We start from the raw sequence: 24259 nt of genomic DNA, 5'->3' as shown, positions 1-24259 counted from the left end.
TACCTGGCAAATAAACAGTTGCTATTCCTGTGGCTACAGTATTATTTTTTTCATTCACTCTTGTCTTCTGCCGTTTTTTTGCAATGCACCAATCAACTGTTTGGTTCCTTGTACCAAGAGCCAATCATGTGTCGTCAAACTATCTGTTCGTGTTGGGAATACAAAAAGCGGTTTGGTTACACTGCCCTCTTCTATATCTCTGGAATGTCATGTAAGTGACTACGTAATGGCAAAAAAAATTTGACTTCCACACCTTATTAGACATAGCTACCAAAGTAACTGCTTTTAACAAACTGTTGGCCTATTCTAACTGTTTTGTTTCAATCAAAGCACACATTTTACATAGTGGCGTGCCTCATGAGAGAAATGCGACCATTCGCACAATCAACCTGAAATCTCATAAGAAATTATGTGAATTTTTTTTGTCTTGGAGTAGCGTTATACTATGCTATTATATTCAATTCTGTTACTTAGAATACTAGTTACGGAGAGGCTGCATTTCCCGAATTCTCTGGAATCCTCTTCCCAATAGCAACAAATCTGAGCTTCTGCCCATGTGCAGAATTATCTACATTACACACAGACTCTGCTCTACAGAGAATTACAGGCTACTCTGGCGAATGGTGTTGTTTGATAAAGTCAGATCAATGAATACATGGTCAAAGGTTACCCTCCTCTCTCCTTCGTATTCTTGCCATAGAGATCATGGATATAACCTGTTTTATTATGGACATTGCCATTTGTTATTGGACATTGACATCATCCACCATTTTAAAATAGTCAACTGGGTGGGGATTCCTATGAGTTGTAGCCTCAGTGGCACTGCCCATGCTGTCACAGACACTATAATGGTACAGATATAAAGATGAGTCCTCTTTCTACCTCTATGATTCTTGCAGAAACACCCATTGTGTTATCTCCCACCCATCCTATGCCAGTTTTATAGCTATTTTTCAGCGCATGTACACCATGGGCTCCTGAGTGGCGCAGCGGTCTAAGGCACCGCATCTCAGTGCTAGGCGCGTCACTACAGACACCCTGGTTTGAATCCAGGCTGTATCACAACCGGCCGTGATTGGAAGTCCCATAATTGGCCCAGTGTTGTCTGGGTTTGGCCGGTGTAGGCGGTCATTGTAAATAAGAATTTGTTCTTAACTGACTTGCCTAGTTAAATAAAAAATACAATTGGCATGGAAAACATTGCCATTTTGAGTCTCTCTCTCTTACTCTCCCTCTCTTCTGTTCAATGTTACTCTCAGTTTTACCTTTCCATTGCACTGAGCACTTCTCCTCAGCTTACAGACAGACAGACAGACAGACAGACAGACAGACAGACAGACAGACAGACAGACAGACAGACAGACAGACAGACAGACAGACAGACAGACAGACAGACAGACAGACTTGCCCCTCAGGAGGGAGATTTAAATCAATTTGACTGTGGAGGCGTTGTGTGGGGGTGGGAGAGCGAGAGTAAGGGAAATTGGACAGAGTGAAAGAGGTGAGTTAGAAAATAGCAAGGATAGAGGGAGTACTGTATGAGGGGTAGAGGAAATTGAGAAAAGATTGGAAGTGCACATACATATTTCATGGTGTGTGTGAAATTTGCTACATTGCCCTACCCTGAGTGTGTGTGTTCAGATTTTTGCCCGCATTGCATGTGTTCTCTGTCCGTCTGTCTGCCTATCCAAGACTGGTTGTATTTGCTCGTGGCAACAAAAGAAAGTCAGAGATAAATAGAGTTCAAATGTATTTATATAGCCCTTCTTACATCAGCTGATATCTCAAAAGTGCTGTACAGAAACCCAGCCTAAAACCCCAAACAGCAAGTAATGCAGGTGTAGAAGCACGGTGGCTAGGAAAAACTCCCTAGAAAGGCCAGAACCTAGGAAGAAACCTAGAGAGGAACCAGGCTATGAGGGGTGGCCAGTCCTCTTCTGGCTGTGCCAGGTGGAGATTATAACAGAACATGGCCAAGATGTTCAAATGTTCATAAATGACCAGCATGGTCAAATAATAATAATCACAATAGTTGTCCAAGGTGCAACAAGTCAGCACCTCAAGAGTAAATGTCAGTTGGCTTTTCATAGCCGATCATTGAGAGTATCTCTACCGCTCCTGCTGTCTCTAGAGAGTTGAAAACAGCAGGTCTGGGACAGGTAGCACGTCTGGTGAACAGGTCAGGTTTCCATAGCCGCAGGCAGAACAGTTAACTGGAGCAGCAGCACGGCCAGGTGGACTGGGGACAGCAAGGAGTCATCATGTCAGGTAGTCCTGAGGCATGGTCATAGGGCTCAGGTCCTCCGAGAGAGAGAAAGAAACAAAGAACGAATTAGAGAGAGCATACTTAAATTCACACAGGACACCGGATAAGACAGGAGAAATACTCCAGATATAACAGACTGACCCTAGCCCCCCAACACATAAACTACTGCAGCATAAATACTGGAGGCTGAGACAGGAGGGGTCAGGAGACACTGTGGCCCCATCCGATGATACCCCCGGACAGGGCCAAACAGGCAGGATATAACCACACCAACTTTGCCAAAGCACAGCCCCCACACCACTAGAGGGAAATATTCAACCACCAACTTACCATCCTGAGACAAGGCCGAGGATAGCCCACAAAGATCTCCGCCACGGCACAACCCAAGGGGGGGCGCCAACCCAGACAGGAAGACCACGTCAGTGACTCAACCCACTCAAGTGACGCACCCCTCCTAAGGACGGTATGGAAGAACACCAGTGACTCAGCCCCTGTAATAGGGTTAGAGGCAGACAATCCCAGTGGAGAGAGGGGAACCGGCCAGGCAGAGACAGCAAGGGCGGTTCGTTGCTCCAGAGCCTTTCCGTTCACCTTCACACTCCTGGGCCAGACTACACTCAATCATAGGACCTACTGAAGAGATGAGTCTTCAGTAAAGACTTAAAGGTTGAGACCAGGTCTGCGTCTCTCACATGGGTAGGCAGACCATTCCATAAAATTGAGCTCTATAGGAGAAAGCCCTGCCTCCAGCTGTTTGCTTAGAAATTCTAGGGACAATTAGGAGGCCTGCGTCTTGTGACCGTAGCGTACGTGTAGGTATGTACGGCAGGACCAAATCGGAAAGATAGGTAGGAGCAAGCCCATGTAATGCTTTGTAGGTTAGCAGTAAAACCTTGAAATCAGCCCTTGCCTTAACAGGATGCCAGTGTAGGGAGGCTAGCACTGGAGTAATATGATACATTTTTTTGGTTCTAGTCAGGATTCTAGCAGCCGTATTTAGCACTAACTGAAGTTTATTTAGTGCTTTATCCGGGTAGCCGGAAAGTAGAGCATTGCAGTAGTCCAACCTAGAAGTAACAAAAGGATGAATTTTTCTGCATCATTTTTTGACAGAAAGTTTCTGATTTTTGCAATGTTACGTAGATGGAAAAAAGCTGTCCTTGAAACAGTCTTGATATGTTCTTCAAAAGAGAGATCAGGGTCCAGAGTAACGCAGAGGTCCTTCACAGTTTTATTTGAGACGACTGTACAACCATCAAGATTAATTGTCAGATTCTACAGAAGATCTCTTTGTTTCTTGGGACCTAGAACAAGCATCTCTGTTTTGTCCTAGTTTAAAAGTAGAACGTTTGCAGCCATCCACTTCCTTATGTCTGAAACACAGGCTTCTAGCGAGGGCAATTTTGGGGCCTCACCATGTTTCATTGAAATGTACAGCTGTGTGTCATCCGCATAGCAGTGAAATTTAACATTATGTTTTCGAATGACATCCCCAAGAGGTAAAATATATAGTGAAAACAGTAGTGGTCCTAAAACGGAACCTTGAGGAACACCGAAATTTACAGTTGATTTGCCAGAGGACAAACCATTCACAGAGACAAACTGATATCTTTCCGACAGATAAGATCTAAACCAGGCCAGAACTTGTCCGTGTAGACCAATTTGGGTTTCCAATCTCTCCAAAAGAATGTGGTGATCGATGGTATCAAAAGCAGCACTACGATCTAGGAGCACTAGGACAGATGCAGAGCCTCGGTCTGATGCCATTAAAAGGTCATTTACCACCTTCACAAGTGCAGTCTCAGTGCTATGATGGGGTCTAAAACCAGACGGAAGTGTTTCGTATACATTGTTTATCTTTAGGAAGGCAGTGAGTTGCTCTGCAACAGCTTTTTCATTTTTTTTGAGAGGAATGGAAGATTCGATATAGGCCGATTCGTTTTTTAAATATTTTCTGGGTCAAGATTTGGGTTTTTCAAGAGAGGCTTTATTACTGCCACTTTTAGTGAGTTTGGTACACGTCCGGTGGATAGAGAGCCGTTTATTATGTTCAACATAGGACGGCCAAGCACAGGAAGCAGCTCTTTCAGAAGTTTAGTTGGAATAGGGTCCAGTATGCAGCTTGAAGGTTTAGAGGCCATGATTATTTTCATCATTGTGTCAAGAGATATAGTACTAAAACACTTTAGTGTCTCCCTTGACCCTAAGTCCTGGCAGAGTTGTACAGACTCAGGACAACAGAGCTTTGGAGGAATACGCAGATTTAAAGAGGAGTCTGTAATTTGCTTTCTAATGATCATGATCTTTTCCTCAAAGAAGTTTATGAATTTTTTTACTGCTGAAGTGAAAGCCATCCTCTCTTGGGGAATGCTGCTTTTTAGTTAGCTTTGTGACAGTATCAAAAATACATTTCGGATTGTTCTTATTTTCCTCAATTAAGTTGGAAAAATAGGATGATCGAGCAGCAGTGAGGGCTCTTCGATACTGCACGGTACTGTCTTTCCAAGCTAGTTGGAAGACTTCCAGTTTGGTGTGGCGCCATTTCCATTCCAATTTTCTGGAAGATTGCTTCAGAGCTCGTGTATTTTCTGTATACCAGGGAGCTAGTTTCTTATGACAAATGTTTTTAGTTTTTAGGGGTGCAACTGCATCTAGGGTATTGCGCAAGGTTAAATTGAGTTCCTCAGTTAGGTGGTTAACTGATTTAAAGGGAAAGTATTTCTCAGTCAAATAAACTCGGAGTGGAATTATCATTTGAAATTGTAATTGTTATAATTCGGTGAAGTATATTTTCTATTTTGTGTTTGATACCGTTTTTAAATAAATAAGCCAGAGAACGTCACCAAGTTAGACATAGCCTCTCCTAAACACAACCACACTGTCACGTCTCTCTCTCTCTCACACACACACACACACACACACACACACACACACACACACACACACACACACACACACACACACACACACACACACACACATACATATATAGATATATACACACACACAGAGAGAGAGAGACACAGACCCTCCCTTTTGTCAAACAGAATAATAGACAGAGGTGACAGTGTTTGTGTGCTTGTGAGTGTGCGCTTGCATGTGAGTGTGTCTGTGTGTGTGTAACTCACGTCATAGTCTCCATCCCAAAATGGAGGATACCCCACTAGCAGGATGTACAGGATCACACCTATACATAAACACCCACACACGGACGCACTCAGGCATGCAGGCACACTCCTACGCAGCCTGACACGTATAGTGCAGTTCCTCTTCAACATCTCGCTGGCAGGTGTTCACACACACTGGCAGGTTCCGCTGTTCTCAAGTTAATGTGGAGTGTTTTAGGTATGCTGATATTCAAGAGCATCCACTCCTTTGTAGTCCAGTGATTAACACCGAATGTCATTCAGGACAGAAAGACACAGGAGTGGACTTGAGCAGTGGGTGTGTTGACATGTTCATGCACTTTTACTGTACAAGTGTGTGTGTATCAAATACCTTCAAATACTTGAAAGTTGAGGGGTGCTTGATTTTAGCTTGGAGGTTACACTTTTGGGACTTAAATAGAATAGAACATCATTTGTCTTGCACAATTTAAAAGCACTGCAATACACCACACGGAACACAGATCAGATGCAGCACACTGTCAGAGACTAACCGACTCCCCCTGGTGTTGTTATACAGTCACTGCATCCAGCAGATCTTGGAGGCCGTGCTACACTGTCACCAGTCGGGCGTGGTACACAGAGACCTCAAGGTGAGTTACAGATTCTTTTAATCACTTTGGCACTATTTTCACAAGTGCAGTTGAAGTCGGAAGTTTACATACACATAGGTTGGAGTCATTAAAACTCGTTTTTCAACCACTCCACACATTTCTTGTTAACAAACTATAGTTTGGCAAGTCGGTTAGGACATCTTTTACCTTTTAGTCATTTAGTAGACGCTCTTATCCAGAGCGACTTACAGTAGTGAATGCATACATTTCATACATTTTTTTTTCTTTCTGTGCTGGCCCCCCGTTGGAATCGAACCCACAACCCTGTCGTTGCAAACACCATGCTCTACCAACTGAGCTACAGGGAAGGCTACTACTTTGTGTATGACACAAGTAATTTTTCCAACAATTGTTTACAGACAGATTATTTCACTTATAATTCACTGTATCACAATTCCAGTGGGCCAGAAGTCCCCACAAGAATAGTAAACGAACAAAAATGTGACCAACTGTGGACATTTTGTTAGTCCCCACAAGGTCAAATGCTATTTCTAGGGGGTTTAGGGTTAAGGATAGAATTAGGGTTAGAATTATGTTAAGAGCTAGGGTTAGGAGCTAGGGTTAGGATTAAAGTTAGGTTAGGTCTTTGGGTTAAGGCTAGGGTTAAGGTTAGGTTTAGGCTTACGCCCATCTGCCATTCACGATGCCCTAGCAAAACCGAAACCTACTTGAAGGTATCAGCGCTCACTGTTGCCCCTAGTGGCCGGCTTCCACATCTCCCGACATCCTCAGACATGGTTGGACGGTGACCTGGCTGCTAATCTCGCAGTGGGTCTTGAACGACCTGGCTGGGTGTGTGTGTGTGTGTGTGTGTGTGTGTGTGTATGTGTATATATATATATACACACACACTGACATCACAGGCACGCACGCATACACACACCCTGGCAACTATCTATCTACTATATGTTGTGGATCAATAGTGCACAGTGAATGCTGCAGTATCGCTATGTGTTTATTAGATTACCTTTACAGTGTCTAGTCTACAGCCTACATTGTTCTCTCTCTCTCACCCACTTTCTCAGCCTAACTTCCACCAGTGAACACCACTACAGCAAACCACACAAGTTAGTGTGTGTGTTTGTGATAGTGAGGTTGAATGATAATTCATATCTCATTGAATCAGCCCACTCTGCTGTCAGTGAATGTGCATAATAATACAATACTCCTGTTCCCCTCCTTAAGCTAATAGTGACACTAAAATAGACAAACAAACACACACACACACACACACACACACACACACACACACACACACACACACACACACACACACACACACACACACACACACACACACAACCCTCTCCTCTTTCCCTCCTCTGCCCTGCATGCCACAAATCAATTACTCTCAATAATTGCCACATGCTGCATTGGTAACACTGCTACAGTAGATCACAATCTGTTTGTGAGTGTGTGTGTGTGTGTGTGTGTGTGTGTGTGTGTGTGTGTGTGTGTGTGTGTGTGTGTGTGTGTGTGTGTGTGTTTGTATGTACGTGTGTGTGACTGTTAGCACTGGCTAACCACAGCACCAGAACACAGCTGTTAACAGACAGATTGGTTCCTAATAAATAAACAAATATATTAAATAAATTACAAACTGACACGTCTGTTAACGATGGGACCATCTGTGTGTGTGTGTGTATGTGTGTGCGTGTGTGCGCGCGCATGTGGATGCTTGTGTGTCTCTATGTGTGTACACTACCGGTTAAAAGTTTTAGAACACCTACTAATTCAATGGTTTTTCTTAATTTTTTACTATTTTCTACATTGCAGAATAATAGTGAAGACATCAAAACGATGAAATAACACATGGAATCATGTAGTAACCAAAAAAGTGATAAACAAATCAAAATATATTTTATATTTGAGATTCTTCAAATAACCACCCTCTGCCTTGATGACAGTTTTGCACACTCTTGGCATTCTCTCAACCAGCATCATGAAGTAGTCACCTGGAATGCATTTCAATTAACAGGTGTGCCTTCTTAAAAGTTAATTTGTGGAATTTCTTTCCATCTTAATGCGTTTGAGCCAGTCAGTTATGTTATGACAAGGTATGGGTGGTATACAGAAGATAGCCCTATTTGGTAAAAGACCAAGTCCATATTATGGCAGGAACAGCTCAAATAAGTAAAGAGAAACGACAGTCCATCATTACTGTAAGACATGAAGGTCAATCAATACGGAACATTTCATGAACTTTGAAAGTTTCTTCAAGTGCAGTCGCAAAATCCATCAAACACTATGATGAAACTGGCCTTCATGAGGACCCAGAGTTACCTCTGTTGCAGAGGATAAGTTAATTAAAGTTACCAGCCTCAGAAATTGCAGCCCAAATAAATGCTTGAGGATAAGTTCATTAGAGTCCAAATTCAAGATTTTTGGTTCCAACCGCCGTGTCTTTGTGAGACGCAGAGTAGGTGAATGGATGATCTCCGCATGTGTATTTACCACCATAAAGCATGGAGGAGGAGGTATTATGGTGTGGGGGTGCTTTGCTGGTGACACTGTCTGTGATTTAATTAGAATTCAAGGCACACTTAACCAGCATGGCTCCCGCAGCATTCTGCAGCGATACACCATCCCATCTGGTTTGTGCTTAGTGGGACTATCATTGGTTTTTCAACAGGACAATGATCCAACACACCTCCAGGCTGTGTACGGGCTATTTTACCAAGAAGGAGAGTGATGAAGTGCTGCATCAGATGACCTGGCCTCCACAATCCCCCGACCTCAACCAAATTGAGATGGTTTGGGATGAGTTGGAATGCAGAGTGAAGGATAAGCAGCCAACAAGTGCTCAGCATATGTGGGAACTCCTTCAAGAGTGTTGGAAAAGCATTCCAGGTGGTTGAGAGAATGCCAAGAGTGTGCAAAGCTGTCATCAAGCCAAAGGGTGGCTATTTGAAGAATCTCAAATATAATTTGTTTAACACTTTTTTGGTTACTACATGATTCCATGTGTGTTATTTCATAGTTTTGATGTCTTTGGTATTATTCTACAATAGTAAAAATAAAGACGACAGACAACCCTTGAATGACTACATTAGGTGTTCTAAAACTTTTGACCGGTAGTGTATGTGTATGCGTACATGCATGTTCATGTGTGTGTATGTGCAAGTGCATTAGTACTACATGATTTTAGGCCTAACACCATATAATAACATATTTAATAGGATCTCTGTGCACAGCACCCCATGAAAGTGTTTGACTTCATGTCCCATCTGTCCCCTGTGTAGCCAGAGAACTTGCTGCTGGCCAGTAAGTGTAAGAACGCTGCAGTGAAGTTGGCTGACTTTGGACTGGCCATCGAGGTGCAGGGAGACCAACAGGCATGGTTCGGTACGTCCACACACACTCAGTTAGCACACGTGCACACACACACACACACACACACACACACACACACACACACACACACACACACACACACGCACACACAGTATTCATGTTTGAACACGTGTTGGTGTGGCCCAGAGACTAGCTGTTCTCTTGTTAGAATATTTTTTCATATTCACATTTTTAAACCTCAATTATAATTTTTTTATTAATCAACCTTATCTTCAAGGTATACAGTGCATTCTGAAAGTATTCAGACCCCTTCACTTTTTCCACATTTTGATACATTACAGCCTTATTCTAAAATGTATAAAATATTTTTTTTCCCTCATCAATCTACACACAATACCCCATAATGACCAACAAGATTTTCTGGTCTGATGAAACCAAGATTGAACTCTATGTCCTGAATGCCAAGCGTCACGTCTGGAGGAAACCTGGCACAATACCTACGGTGAAGCATGGTGGTGGCAGCATCATGCTGTGAGGATATTTGTCAGCGGCAGGGACTGGGAGACGTGTCAGGATCGAGGGAAAGATGAACGGAGCAAAGTACAGAGAGATCCTTGATGAAAACCTGCTCCAAAACGCTCAGGACCTCAGACTGGGGCGAAGGTTCACTTTCCAACAGGACAATGACCTTAAGCACACCACCAATACCTGAAAATGTCTATTTTTTATATATTTGCAAAAATTTCTAAAAAGCTGTTTTTGCTTTGTCATTATTGAGTATTGTGTGTAGATTGATGAGAGAAAAAAAACATTTAATCCATTTTGGAAGAAGGCTGTAACGTAACAAAATGTGGAAAAAGTGAAGTGGTCTGAATACTTCCCGAATGCACTGTAAATGCTTTATTTTGCTTTGGTGAAAGTTGTTCCACTCAACTATATTTTGGTATTTTTTTCATTAGTCCACTGTTAAATACAGTTCCAAATGTCAGCCGTCAAGTTTTCAAGATATTGGAGTTTCACATCATCATGACGCAAAATGCATCATGATGATGTGGCAAGTGACACTTTTCTTCTTGAAAGTCCAATATCTTAAACTCTTGACTGCTGACGTGCGAAACATTTTGGGATTGTATTAACAGTGGACTAATGAAAAATGAGTAATGAGTGTACAAACATTATGATTGAACTCTTTCCATGACATAGACTGACCGGTGAATCCAGGTGAAAGCTATGATCCCATATTGATGTCACTTGTTAAATCCACTTCAATCATGAGAATGCTTTTGACACCTTGTAGAGTCCATGCTCTGACGAATTTAGGCTGTACTGATGGAAAAGAGGGGGGGAACTCAATATTAGGAAGGTGTTCTTAATGTTTTGTACACTCAGTGTAGGTTTTGAGTGGATTTTTCCTGTAATTCACATTACTCAAGTTTCAATTTCACAATAGTGTCCACATGAAATCAAATAATTTGGATTTACCTGAATGGCAGCCACAAAGTACCCAGTTGGAGCAGCAGGCTGGTAGGAGATGATCACTGGGTTAGGGTTTGTCTCAGCTATGTTGCGGGCCATCCTCTTTGTATTTGATTGTGAGGAATTTGACGCGCTGTGCCTTGCTCTGGGCTGGGGCCACATACAGTGGCTTAGTAGCCACAATGCGGCCGTTCATCTCCGCCACAGCCTTGGTGGCCTCCTCGGGGGAAGGAGAGGCCCACAAAGCCAAAGCCCTCGCTTTTGCCGCCCTCCGTCCTCATCACCTTGGTACTGGTGATAGTCCTGAAATGAGAGAACTCCTTGTGACGCTTATCGTCGTCAGTGTTATCTTCCAGATAACAGACACTGAGTTTTAACTCACATCTAGAAAGTGGCAATAATATGTGGCATTGCACCACATATAAGACACATCTGGCAAACACTCACCAAATATGACTATGCAACCAATACAATGTGATTTGATTTGACCATATCCAAACAGCTGTCTCAACTTGTGGTCGTTGACATCCTGACCAAAATGATTAATGTAGACATTGGTGAAGTCTTTGGCCCTGGCACTGGAGCTGGTTCCAGCCTCTTGCTCGTGAAGAGATTTGAAGTGTCCAATGAAAACATTTTTCTCTTCTAGGAGCATTCCGTTTAATTTTGTTATGGCTCTTTCAGAAGCCTCAGTGTTGTATTGGACAAAGGTGTTGCCTTTAGATTGCCTATTCTCATCAGAAACCAGCTTCCTGGAGACAATGTTTCCGAAGGCAAAGAAGGTATCGTGCACACCTTTGTTGCAGATGGTCTTGTCCAGGTTCTTAACAAATCCTTTCTCAAGGATTGGTCATGCTGAGACTACATGATCCTCATAGGGCTTCCATGGATGGTTATGAAGTTGATCGTGTTCAGGTCACGCTCATCAGTGTTTGGGTTAATTAACATATTTGACATAACCATATTCGAGTGAACAAAAGGATTCTTTTGTTCTGAATGACCCGGATGGAGAAGTTGTGGTCGGTGCCATTTAAGATGATAGGTTTAGGTTACTACATGATACTCAAATTTTCCCTATACACATCATAAGGTTTCTACAAACTAGCCTATGAATAAAAGTTTACAATGTAGGTGCACAGGTCAAGAGAAAAATGAGAGTAATCAAGGTGACAGTGACACATTCAATACTGCTTTGCACACTCTTGCCTGCATCTAGCTGATCTAGGGTGTAATCATTTGTCCAGCAGTTGCAAACGAGAGTTTCTATTGGAAAAATGTAGGTATTTTTATCCCTGTTTCTTTCCATTTGCTTCCATTTAAGAAACGTTTTCAACAGTATTGGCAGAATTAATACACCCCTGATCACACACAAACATAGTTCACTTTCATAGCAGCCACATACAAACAGCATGATCACCATACATTTACATTTTAGTCATTTAGCAGACGGTCTTATCCAGAGCGACTTACAGTAGTGAATGCATACATTTCATACATTTTTTTCCTTCTTTTTTTTCTCTGTACTGGCCCCCGTGGGAATCGAACCCACAACCCTGGTGTTACAAACACCATGCTCTACCAACTGAGCCACACGAGACCATACAAACAGCATGATCACATAATTCCTTCTCGCATCTACGCAATCTCCTACTCTCACCTTTTCCCTTCACTTGTGGCCTTCAGTGCACAACAAATTAGCTGTGTGTGACCAGGTGAAAAAACTTTTCCAAACCAAAATGTCATATTATGACCGCTAACCGCTACATCGTTGTCACCATATTAGCTAACGTCATAGTCAACATAGCTATTAGAACTGCAATCATGTAGTACAGTGTACAGTCAGCAAGCAGTTTAGCAGTTACACCAGCGGGCCCCAGTGGCAATAAATAAAATAAAACCAAAAGCTTACCTTGATTTGGAAGACTTCCAGTGTTGGATAGCCATAGCCAGCTAGCTAACATAGCATCCCTCTCTGTTTGAGCCGTGTTTTTGAGTAGGCTAAATTAGCTAGCTGCATTCGCTAGCTAAGTGAAAAAAAGACTACGAAATATAGCTATCTCTCTCTCTCTCTTGCTTCATTTTTAAGTAAATTCATTTGTTCAAAACTGTTCAACTATTGTCTTTCTCTTTGAGTCAACTATTCACCACATGTTATGCACTGTAGTGCTAGCTAGCTAGCTGGCTGTAGGTTATGCTTTCAGTATTAGATTCATTCTCTGATCCTTTGATTGGGTGGACAACATGTCAGTTCATGCTGCAAGAGCTCTGATAGGTTGGAGGACGTCCTCTGGAAGTTTTCATAATTACTGTGTAAGACTATGGAAGGGAATGAGAAGCATCAGCCTCCTTATCAGATATGAAGGTAAGACCCAGATGCAGATACATTGAATTAACAATGGTCTAATAATCCAACAGGGGCAGGCAATACACTGGTCAAGGCTGGCAAGGGTCAGTAAACCAGAGGTGGGTCAACGGTACCGGCCGGCAGTCAGGCTCAGGGTCAGGGTAGGCAGAGGTCAATAATCCAGAGGTGGGAAAAAGGTACAGGTCGGCAGGCAGGGTCAGGGGCAGGCAGGCGGGCTCAGAGTCAGGACAGGCAAGGGTCAAAACCAGGAGGGTGAGAAAAAGAGAGCCTGGGAAAAGCAGGAGCTGAGAACAAAAACGCTGGTTGACTTGACAAACTGGCAACAGACAAATAGAGAACACAGGTATAAATACACAGGGGATAATGGGGAAGATGGGCTACACCTGGAGGGGGGTGGAGACAATCACAAAGACAGGTGAAACAGATCAGGGTGTGAGAGTACCCCCCCCAGGGGCGCGTACCTGGTTGACCGGGGTGTCGGCAGTGGAAGTCGGCTATGAGGCCTGGGTCCAGAATGTCTCTAGCGGGGACCCAGCACCTCTCCTCTGGGCCATAACACTCCCAGTCAACCAGGTACTGGAAACCCCTGCCCCGTGGTCGAACACTCAGAAGGCGTCTCACCGTGTACGCTGGAAGGCCATCGATGACACGGGGAGGAGGGGTGGGCCTGGAAACAGAAGACAAAGGGCTGTGAGACACGGGCTTAATCCTAGACACATGGAAAGTAGGGTGAATACGGAGGGGACGGGGTAACAAAAGACGAACAGCAGTGGGGCTAATGACACTAGAGATAGGGAACGGGCCGATGAAATGGGGGGGAACGTTTAGGGGACTACACCTGGAGGGGCAGGTCGCGGGTGAAGAGCCATACCCTCTGCCCGAGCCAATAGTGTGGAGCAGGGGTCCTGTGGCGAACCGCTTCTCGCCTATACCGGGAAGTGGTCTTCAACAGGGCGGCCCAGGCTCTCTTCCAGGTATGACGACAGCGGCGGATGAACATCTGGGCAGAGGGATTGCTGACTTCCTCCTCTTGCTCGTGGAAGAGCGTAGGCTGATATCCCAAGGAAAACTTGAATGGCGAGAGACTCGTGGCAGAGCAAGGAAGGTTGTTGCGGGCGTACTCAACCCGTACTAGTTGCTGACTCCAGGTGGTAGGGTTTGGCGGAGACTAGGCAGCGAAGAGTCGTCTCTAAGTCCTGGTTGGCTCGCTCTGACTGACCGTTGGACTGGGGGTGGAATCCGGAGGACAGGCTGGCCGACGACCCAATGAGCATGCAGAACGCCTTCCAGAACCGGGATGAGAACTGCGGACCATGTCCACCGGGAGTCCGTGGATCCAGAAGACGTGCTGCACCATAAGCTGGGTTGTCTCCTTGGCCGAGGGTAGTTTGGGGAGAGGAATGAAGTGGGCGGCTTAGGAAAACCGGTCAAACACCGTCAGGATGGCATTGTTGCCCTCAGGCGGGAGGAGACCCGTGATGAAATCCATGGATATATGGGACCAGGGACGGTGAGGGACAGGCAGTGGTTGGAGAAGACCAGCCGGAGCTTGCCGAGGAGTCTTATTTTGTGCGCAGACTGTGCAGGCCCATCGCTCCACCATTCCCTTTCTGGGCTACATCATCTCTGCTGGGCGTGTCCAGATGGATCATGAGAAGGTGAGAGCGGTGGTGGATTGGCCTCAGCCTACATCCAGGGTGCAGCTGCAATGCTTCCTGTGGTTCGCCAACTTTTATCGCTGCTTCATCTGGGGTTACAGCACCCTGCCCCCCCCCCCCCCCGTCTACACTCACCTCTACCAAGGTTCCGTTCACGTGGTCCTCTGTCACTGACTGGGCATTCCGGGACCTTAAACACAGCTTCACCACTGCTCCTATCCTGGTTCATCCTGACCCTTCCCGTCAGTTCGTGGTGGAGGCCGATGCTTTGGATGTCAGAGTGGGGGCTGTCCTGTCCCAACGTTCTGCCCTGGACCTTAAGCTACATCCCTGCGCCGCCTTCTCCCACCGCCTCAACGCCACAGAGAGGAACTACGATGTGGGGAATTGGGAGCTTCTCGCGGTGAAGATGGAGTTGGAGGAATGGAGGCACCAGCTAGAAGGGGCGGAACATCCGTTCATTGTGTAGACCTACCACAAAAACCTGGAGTATCTCTGCACCACCAAGCGCCTCAACTCCAGGCAAGCTAGATTGGCCCTGCTGTTTACCCGGTTCAACTTTTCCCTCTCCTCCCGGGATCCAAGAACATCAAGCCGGATGCCCTGTCTCGCCGCTATAACCCCACGGTTACCTCCCCAGAGCCCAAGACCATCCTTCCCACCTCGTGCCTGGCGACGGCACTCAGCTGGGGTATAGGGAAACCGGTCTGGGAGGCGCAGCGGTCCCAGCCAAACCCTGGGGGGGTAAGATAACCGGATGTTTGTGCCTGGCACTGTCCGCTCCGCGGTCCTGGAGTGGGCCCATTCCTACTGGCTTACATTTACATTTTAGTCATTTAGCAGACGCTCTTATCCAGAGCGACTTACAAATTGGTGCATTCACCTATAATATCCAGTGGAACAACCACTTTACAATAGTGCATCTAAATCTTTTAAGGGGGGGGGGTTAGAAGGATTACTTTATCCTATCCCAGGTATTCCTTGATGAGGTGGGGTTTCAGGTGTCTCCGGAAGGTGGTGATTGACTCCGCTGTCCTGGCTTGCCTGTCACCCGGGCTCTCGTCAGATCCTGGCCTTTGAGAGACTATGCTTTTGGTGGCATTCTATGGTTCCGGATGTTGCCGCGTTTGTCGCCAACTCACATTTTTCCTCCTTAACAAACAACTAGTTCTCCAGAAGGCGCTGGAGAACCTGTGGGACGCAGAGCACGTGTTCTTGGGGGAGCAGGAGAAGACGAGGATGTCATCAATGTAGACGAAGACAAACCGTTTCAATATGTCGCAGAGAACATCATTCACCAGAGCCTGGAACACGGCATGGGCATTGGTGAGGCCAAAGGGCATGACCAGATATTCGTGGTGGCCGCTGGCTGTATTGAAGGTGGTCTTCCACTAGTCCCCCTCGTATCCACACCAGGTGGTAGGTGTTTCGTAGATCCAGCTTGGAGAAAACTGGCCCCTTGGAGCAGCTCGAAGGCAAAGGAAATGAGTGGTACTGGATAACAATTCTTCACAGTAATGTCATTGAGTCCCCGGTAGTCAATGCACAGGCGCAGGGTCTTGTCCTTTTTCTCCACGAAGAAGAACCCTGCGCCGGCGGGAGAGGAAGAGGGATGGATAAATCCTGTAGCTAGGGAGTACCCAATGTAGGTCTCCATAGCCTTGGTCTCTGGTCCCGACAGAGTACAGATGTCCCCTGGGCGGCGTGGTGCTAGGGAGAAGGTCAATCCCGCAGTCATAGGGGCGGTGTGGAGGAAGGGATGTGGCCCGGGATTTGCTGAACACCTCCCGGAGGTCCTGGTACTCTGCGGAGAGGTCCGGAGCAACTTCCGAGCCCCCAGGAAGACGTTTGGGGTAGGTTGCACCAACTTCAGACAATGGGAGTGGCAGAACGAACTCCAGCCCTTGATAGCATCCGTAGACCAGTTGATGAGGGGATTGTGTCGTTGGAGCCAGCAGAATCCCAAAACCACGGGAATCTGGGGGGACTTGATGAGCAGGAATTGAATGGTCTCTCTGTGATTCCCTGACACACGTAGATTGATGGGAGTGGTGTTATGGGTGACCCGACCTATAGAGCGCCCGTCCAGCACTCTAACATCCATAGGAATGTAGAGGGGCTGAGGGGGATGTTCAGCTCGGAAGCCAGCCGGAGAACAGGGCATCAAAAACCCTTCTCACCTCTCCCACAAACCCCTCCAGACTCAGGCACATGGCTGGCTGTTGTTTCCATATGGCGGTAGCCCGGGTGAGAGCCCTCCCAGACATCAGCGTGATGAGGTAGGCTATCTTGAAGTGATCCGAGGGGAATGAGGAGGGCTGAAGCTCAAAAATGAGGACACACTGAGCTAAAAACGCCAGACAGGTGCTCGGCTCTCCATTAAAGCGTTCCGGGGGAGGTAACCGTGGCTCCCGGGAAGGTGGAGTGGCCGGTGGTGAGGCACTGCTAACCGCCGAGTTATTGAGGGGCAGTGGGGTTACCACCGTGGCAGGCTGCCCCCCAGACAACCCGTGGAATTGCTACAGCAGCATGTCCAACGCCTAGTCATGGCACTCTGCCAACGTTTGGACCCCCTCCATAAGACCACGAAGCAATTCCTTGTGCCTACCAATAGAGGCTCCTTGGGAGGAGATGGCGTTGCGCAGCTGGCCCGGGTCTGCTGGGTCAGTCAGGGCCTGTTCGCACTATCAGGTATGAAGGTAAGACCCAGTTGCAGACACGTCCAATTAACAATGGTTTAATAATCCAACAGGGGCAGGCAATAGATAGGTCAAGGCAGGCAGAGGTCAGTAAACCAGAGATGGGGCAACGGTACCGGACGGCAGGCAGGCTCAGGGGCAGGCAGAGTGGTCAAGTCAAAACCAGGAGGGCGAGAAAAAGACAGACTGGGAAAAGCAGGAGCTGAGAACAAAAAGCTGGTTGACAAGACATATAAGACAAACTGGCAACAGAGAAACAGAGAACACAGGTATAAATACACAGGGGAAGATGGGTGACACCTGGAGGGGGATGGAGACAATCACAAAGACCGGCGAAAGAGATCAGGATGTGACATTCCTAGGTGTTGTATTGAGGTCAGTGTACCCAGAGGAGGACGGAAACTAGCTGTCCTCTGGCTACACCATTGTGCTACACTACAGAGTGCTGTTGAGGCTACTGTAGACCTTCATTGCAAAACAATGTGTTTTAATCAATTATTTGGTGACGTGAATATATTTATATATATTTTATCTAAAAAGGATACATTTTTTTTATGTTTCACTATTTACATTTTTTATGAAATTCACTGAGGAGGATGGTCCTCCCCTTACTCATCTGAGGAGCCTCCACTGGGATGGAGTGTATATCCCAGATAGGCCTGAACTTGTAAGATAAGACATCGTTGGTGACCTCTTGGTGGAGATCGCCAACATATAGGGAGTTGAATGTTTTAGCTGCTGATCGATGGTTGCTCAAGAGAACAGAATGACAGGAGAATTATAGAATGTCAGGTGTTGGAGCCCCTGGAACCCCCTCATTTGTTATGTCATAAGTCATGTTAGATCAAATAGAATCTATCCAATTACAATACTTTCTTTATTGCATCATAGTCAGTTAGACAACATGATTTACATTGCAAATACAAAATGTAAAAACAAATAAATACAAAAATGAACACAGTAGGCCTAAGCTTACATATAAATAACAAATAACCTGTCAAAAACTACAATTTGTACAGCAGGACTTCCCAGTTCAGCATTCCATTTCAGTTAAATACATGCATTTCAGTTTAAAATTACATTGTTGATTTTGGTATTTAGTAACCGTTTTCAACAAAATAAAAGACATACAGTGGAATCAGTTTCGTTGTGTTGTTTAGTCTGCTGTGTTTGACTACCAAAATCATCATATATCATCCACAGCACAGGAGTAAAGTCAAATACAGCTTGATGACTGTTTGTGTTTGTGTCGTTGTGTGTGTAGGTTTTGCAGGTACCCCAGGCTACCTATCTCCAGAGGTACTGAGGAAGGAGGCCTATGGTAAACCTGTCGACATCTGGGCCTGTGGTGAGTGCAGATCACTTTATTATCTCGCTGTCTCATCCCTCTCTCTTCTATATCTCCTGCCCCCCTCTCACCACTCAACGTATGTGTGTCCTTGTGTGTGTTTATGTATAGGTGTGATCCTGTACATCCTGCTAGTGGGGTATCCTCCATTTTGGGATGAGGACCAACACAAACTCTACCAGCAAATCAAAGCCGGAGCCTATGACGTGAGTTACACACACACACACACTCACATGCAAGCGCACACTCACAAGCACACACACTCTGTGTCACCTCTGTCTATCAATCTGTGTGTTTGTGTGTGTGTTTTTGCATACGTGTGTGTGTATGTGTGTGTGTGTGTGTGTGTGTGTGTGTATGTAGTTTCCATCTCCAGAGTGGGACTCGGTGACTCCAGAAGCCAAGAACCTGATTAACCAGATGTTGACTATTAACCCTGCCAAGAGGATAACTGCCCAGGAGGCCCTCAAACACCCATGGGTCTCCGTAAGTACACACACAGACACACACACACTTTTCCTCTCTGTTTCCTCTTTGTTTGACTCTCTCTCTCTCTCTCTCTCTCTCTCTCTCTCTCTCTCCCTCTCCCTCTCCCTCTCTCTCTCTCTCTCTCTCTCTCTCTCTCCCTCTCTCCCTCCAGCAACGCTCCACGGTGGCGTCCATGATGCACAGACAGGAGACAGTGGAGTGCCTGAAGAAGTTCAACGCCAGGAGGAAACTCAAGGTCTGCTCTATTTTAATAATCTCATAATCCACAGGAATGCCTTCACTAAACATCTGTGAGCCTTCTCACTTCTCAGACTAACCTAGTAATCTACCACTCACCCCATCTCTTTATTTCTCTATTCATCTCTCTTTTCTCTCTCTCTTCCCATCTCTCTCTTTCTCCCTCTCTTTCTGTCCATAGGGAGCAGTCCTGACTGCTATGCTGGTGACGAGGAATTTCTCCGGTAAATGTGTGTGTCTTCATAAACACTTACACGCATGCACAGCAGGTTGGCATATATTGGGATGACTCATGTACTGGAGGAAGCTCTGCGGAGTGGTGACTAGCTGGCACAGCCACAAAGTCTCAAAATCTGATTCTAAACCTAACCTTAACCGCACTGCTAACCCTAATGCCTAACCTTAAATTAAGGCAAAAAAGATAATATTAATTTTCATGAATCTTTACAATATAGCCTATTTTTACTTTTCAGCTGGCCCATCTCGCAGAAATCTCTCAGTTCTGCCTCCAGGGAAAGATTCATGACAATAAATGTCAAACTGCGCATGCACACGCATGCATGCATGCATGCTACAGTCACATACACATGCGCGCAAGCGTACACACACACGCACAAAGACAGACACACCCACATGCACACACACTCTCTCTTTCTCATTATCACAAATTGAGTTTCACCTCCAATTTACTAAGTTTGACTACAATGGTAACTTGCATGGATCATTACATGTTTCTCTTCCACTTAGGGGTGTGAACTTTAAAACGTTTAAACGTTAAAATGAAATTGGGATTATTAAAGTTAAAAATGTTTATTTATTTTTTTGCCCACAAAATGTATATCACAGTGCAGTTATCACCAAACGTATTCTTTGCCGTGTTATAGCCTAACTAGACGATAGGCTATAAAGGCCTGTTGTGTAATTTAAATAAAACCAGAGAGGCAGAGCTGAACTTTAGGCTACTTTGGTGAATTTGCGAGGCATTGCAAGACAAGACATTGCGAGATACAGATTACCAAGACATATGCGCACAGTTCTTTCTGCCTGCCCCCTCCTCTCTCTCCCACACGCTGGCTCGCCTGCTTTTTCTCTTTGCTAATGATACACGTTTGTGCTCAGTCTTCGGTCTGGTGCGTGTAGAATATCCTAGCCTATTCATTGATGATAGGTCCTGCTTTACTGAAGTTGCCAGACATTGCAAGCCAGGAATTTGCGAGATACAGCATTCCATTGCAAGGTACAGCTTTTGATTACCGATAGATAGGCTTAGTGAACAGTTCTGACTCTGTCTGCTTAGTGGCCAACCTGCCTATACCTGACCTGCCTATACTCTCCGTCCCTCGCTGCTTAGTGGCCAACCTGCCTATACCTGACCTGCCTATACTCTCCGTCCCTCGCTTGCCTGCTATGCACGATGCAAGTGTTTGTGTTCTTGGAAGTACAGCAACTAATCAGTCTCCTCCGTTCCAAAAATACTGAATCTTAGCAGTTGAGGAGTCGATTTCTAGCGGAATCGAATCTTGACACTCAGAAATGGGAGTCGACACCGGGAGTCGATGTGCAAGAAGTCGAGGAATCTATTATTTTGTAGTCGACTATCCACCACTACGTCATCATCATTAACAGTTGGAAAAAAGACAGAGAAAGGCAAACGACAGCAGCGAAGTCCTGCATGGCAATACTTTGAGAAGTTAAATGAGAAGGTGGTGATATGCGAGGTGGAATTGAGGTACAGTATGGTAGTACAGGTGCAATGCTTAACCATCTGAAAGGGACGAACTGTAAGACCCAAACAAATCCTGGTAGCAGCGAGGGGCCCCAACAACAAACATTAGACAACTTCACACTAAAGCCTACTGTATGACTGCCGTAAATAGAACTTCATTGAGTGCAATAGCAATTGTAGAATTTGGGGAATTTGTCTTTTCACTTTAACAGAAAACCGATGGCAGTTTAAACTTTAAAGGGAGAGTTCACCAAAATTACATATTGGTTTCCTTGTTGTGTAAGCAATCTATGGAAAAGGTAAGACAGCAATCCATGTTTTGTTTTAGTTTCCCTGGCACTGTTTCCAAATGTTAACACTTTAGCATTTGTGGCACAAATCCAATTCAAGTCATGGGACGGATATTAGCATTTTTCGCGCATCATGTCCAAATAATCCGAAAGTATCCAAAATGAATTGTGAAGCTTACCAAAGTCACTTATGGATTATTTGAACATGATGTGCGAAAAATGCTAATATCAGTCCCATGACTTGAGTGGGATTTCTTTATTTGTAATTCTTGTAGAATTTATTTTTACCCCCTTTTCTCCACAATTTCTGTGGTATCCAATTGGTAGTTAGTCTTGTCTCATCGCTGCAACTCCCGTACGGACTCGGGAGAGGCAAAGAGCCGTGCGTCTTCCGAAACACAACCCAACCAAGCCACACTGCTTCTTGACACAATGCCCACTTAACCCGGAAGCCAGCCGCACCAATGTGTCAGAGGAAACACCGTACACCTGGCTACTGTGTCAGCAGCGTGCACTGCGCCCGGCCAAGGACATGTGCAATGGGACAAGGACATCCCTGCCGGCCAAACTCTGGCCCTAACCCGGACGATGCTGGGCCAATTGTACGCCAGCCCATGGGTCTCCCGGTCACGTCAAGCTGCGACAGAGCCTGGACTCGAACCCAGAATCTCTAGTGGCACAGCTAGCACTGCAATGCAGTGCCTTAGACCACTGCACCACTCAGGAGGTCGACTTGAGTGGGATTTGTGCCACAAATGCTAAAACATTAGCATTTAGAAACAAATCAAATTTGTGGTGTGGACTACCTGTGAAATGCTTACTTACCGGCCCTTCCCAACAATGCAGAGAGAAAGAAGATAGAGAAATATTATAAAAGTTAAACACGTAATAATAGATACACAATGAGTAACAATAACTTGGCTACTATATACAAAGGGTACCAGTACCGACTCGATGTGCAAGGGCACAAGGTAATTGAGGTACACTACATGGCCAAAAGTGTGTGGACATGACTTCACATTAGTGGATTCGGTCTATTTCAGCCACCCCCGTTTTTGACAGGTGTATAAAATCGAGCACACAGCCATGTAATCTCGATAAACAAACATTGGTCGTAGAATGGCCCGTACTGAAGAGCTCAGTGACGTTCAACGTGGCACAATCATAAGATACCACCTTTCCAACAAGTCAGTTCATCAAATTTCTACCCTGCTAGAACTGCCCCGGTCAATTGTGAATGCTGTTATTGTGAAGTGGAAACATCTAGGAGCAACAATGGCTTGGCTACAAAGTGGTAGTCCACACAAGCGCAGCTTGACAAAATCGTCTGTCCTCGGTTGTAACACTCACTACCGAGTTCCAAACTGACTCTGGAAGCAACGTCAGCACAAGAACAGTTCGTCGGGAGCTTCATGAATTGGGTTTCAATGGCCGAGAAGCCGTACACAAGCCTAAGATCACCATGCTTCACCATCTGGCAGTCCGACGGATGAATCTGGGTTTGGTGGATGCCAGGAGAATGCTACCTGCCCAACTGTAAAGGTTGGTGGAGGAGGAATAATGGTCTGGGGCTGTTTTTCATGGTTCAGGCAAGGTCCCTTAGTTCCAGTGAAGGGAAATCGCTATAGCATACAATGACATTGTGTGGCATACCACTTTGCAGCCAAGCTGTTGTTGCTCCTAAATGTTTCCACTTCACAATAACAACATTCACAGGTGACTACCACAATTCTGTATACATCTGGCCCTTCTTTGGACACTGTGCTAACAAACCTCCAAACGAGCTTCAATGCCATACAACACTCCTTCCGAGGTCTCCAACTTCTTTTAAATGCAAGTAAAGCTAAGTTCATTCTCTTCAACCGATTGCTGCCCGCACCCTCCTGCCCGACTAGCATCACTACTCTGGATGGTTCTGACTTAGAATATGTAGACAACTACAATTACCTAGGTGTCTAGTTAGACTGTAAACTCTCCTTCCAGACTCACATTAAGCATCTCCAATCCAAAATTAAATCTAGAATCAGCTTCCTATTTCGCAACAAAGCCTCCTTCACTCATGCTGCCTTCCCTCGTAAAACTGACTATCCTACCGATCCTTGACTTCGGCGATGTCATTTACAAAATAGCCTCCAACACTCTACTCAGCAAATTGGATGTAGTCTATCACAGTGCCATCCGTTTTGTCACCAAAGCCCCATATACCACCCACCACCACTGTATGCTCTCGTTGGCTGGCTCTCACTACATATTCGTCGCCAAACCCACTGGCACCAGGTCATCTATAAGCCTAGGTAAAGACCCGCTTTAGGTAAAGACCCGCTAGGTAATGCTAGGTAAAGACCCGCTTTATCTTAGCTCACTGGTCACCATAGCAACACCCACCCGTAGCACGCGCTCCAGCAGGTATATTTCACTGGTCACCCCCAAAGCCAACACTTACTTTGACCGCCTTTCCTTCCAGTTCTCTGCTGCCAATGACTGGAACGAATTGTAAAAATCACTGCAGCTGGAGTTTTATATCTCCCTCTCTAACTTTAAGCATCATCTGTCAGAGCAGCTTACCGATCACTGTACTTGTACACAGCCAATCTGTAAATAGCACACCCAACTACCTCATCCCCATATTGTTA

General features: G+C 45.5%; 1 protein-coding gene and 1 non-coding gene across 10 annotated transcripts in view; one reads left to right on the top strand and one right to left on the bottom strand.

Moving 5' to 3' along the window:
- The window catches only part of LOC106562908 (calcium/calmodulin-dependent protein kinase type II subunit beta), a 66234-nt gene that overhangs the window by 14666 nt on the left and 27309 nt on the right, over positions 1-24259 (top strand). For 6 of the 9 annotated variants that reach the window (XM_045689840.1, XM_045689844.1, XM_014127996.2 and 3 more), the window contains exons 6-12: positions 5951-6023; positions 9287-9389; positions 18801-18884; positions 18996-19090; positions 19248-19370; positions 19525-19608; positions 19792-19834. In XM_045689840.1, the coding sequence (XP_045545796.1) occupies positions 5951-6023; positions 9287-9389; positions 18801-18884; positions 18996-19090; positions 19248-19370; positions 19525-19608; positions 19792-19834 (605 nt within the window). Of the gene's footprint in view, positions 1-5950; positions 6024-9286; positions 9390-18800; positions 18885-18995; positions 19091-19247; positions 19371-19524; positions 19609-19791; positions 19841-24259 lie in introns of all 9 variants that reach the window. The other 3 variants (XM_014127995.2, XM_045689841.1, XM_014127992.2) reach the window with 1 other exon arrangement.
- Positions 12339-12413, bottom strand: trnat-ugu (transfer RNA threonine (anticodon UGU)). Its single transcript has one exon. It is a non-coding gene; the product is annotated as a tRNA-Thr (tRNA).

This window comes from Salmo salar, chromosome ssa11, assembly GCF_905237065.1.
Source record: "Salmo salar chromosome ssa11, Ssal_v3.1, whole genome shotgun sequence".
Lineage (NCBI taxonomy): Eukaryota > Metazoa > Chordata > Actinopteri > Salmoniformes > Salmonidae > Salmo > Salmo salar.
This window is presented reverse-complemented; position numbering and strand designations above follow the sequence as displayed.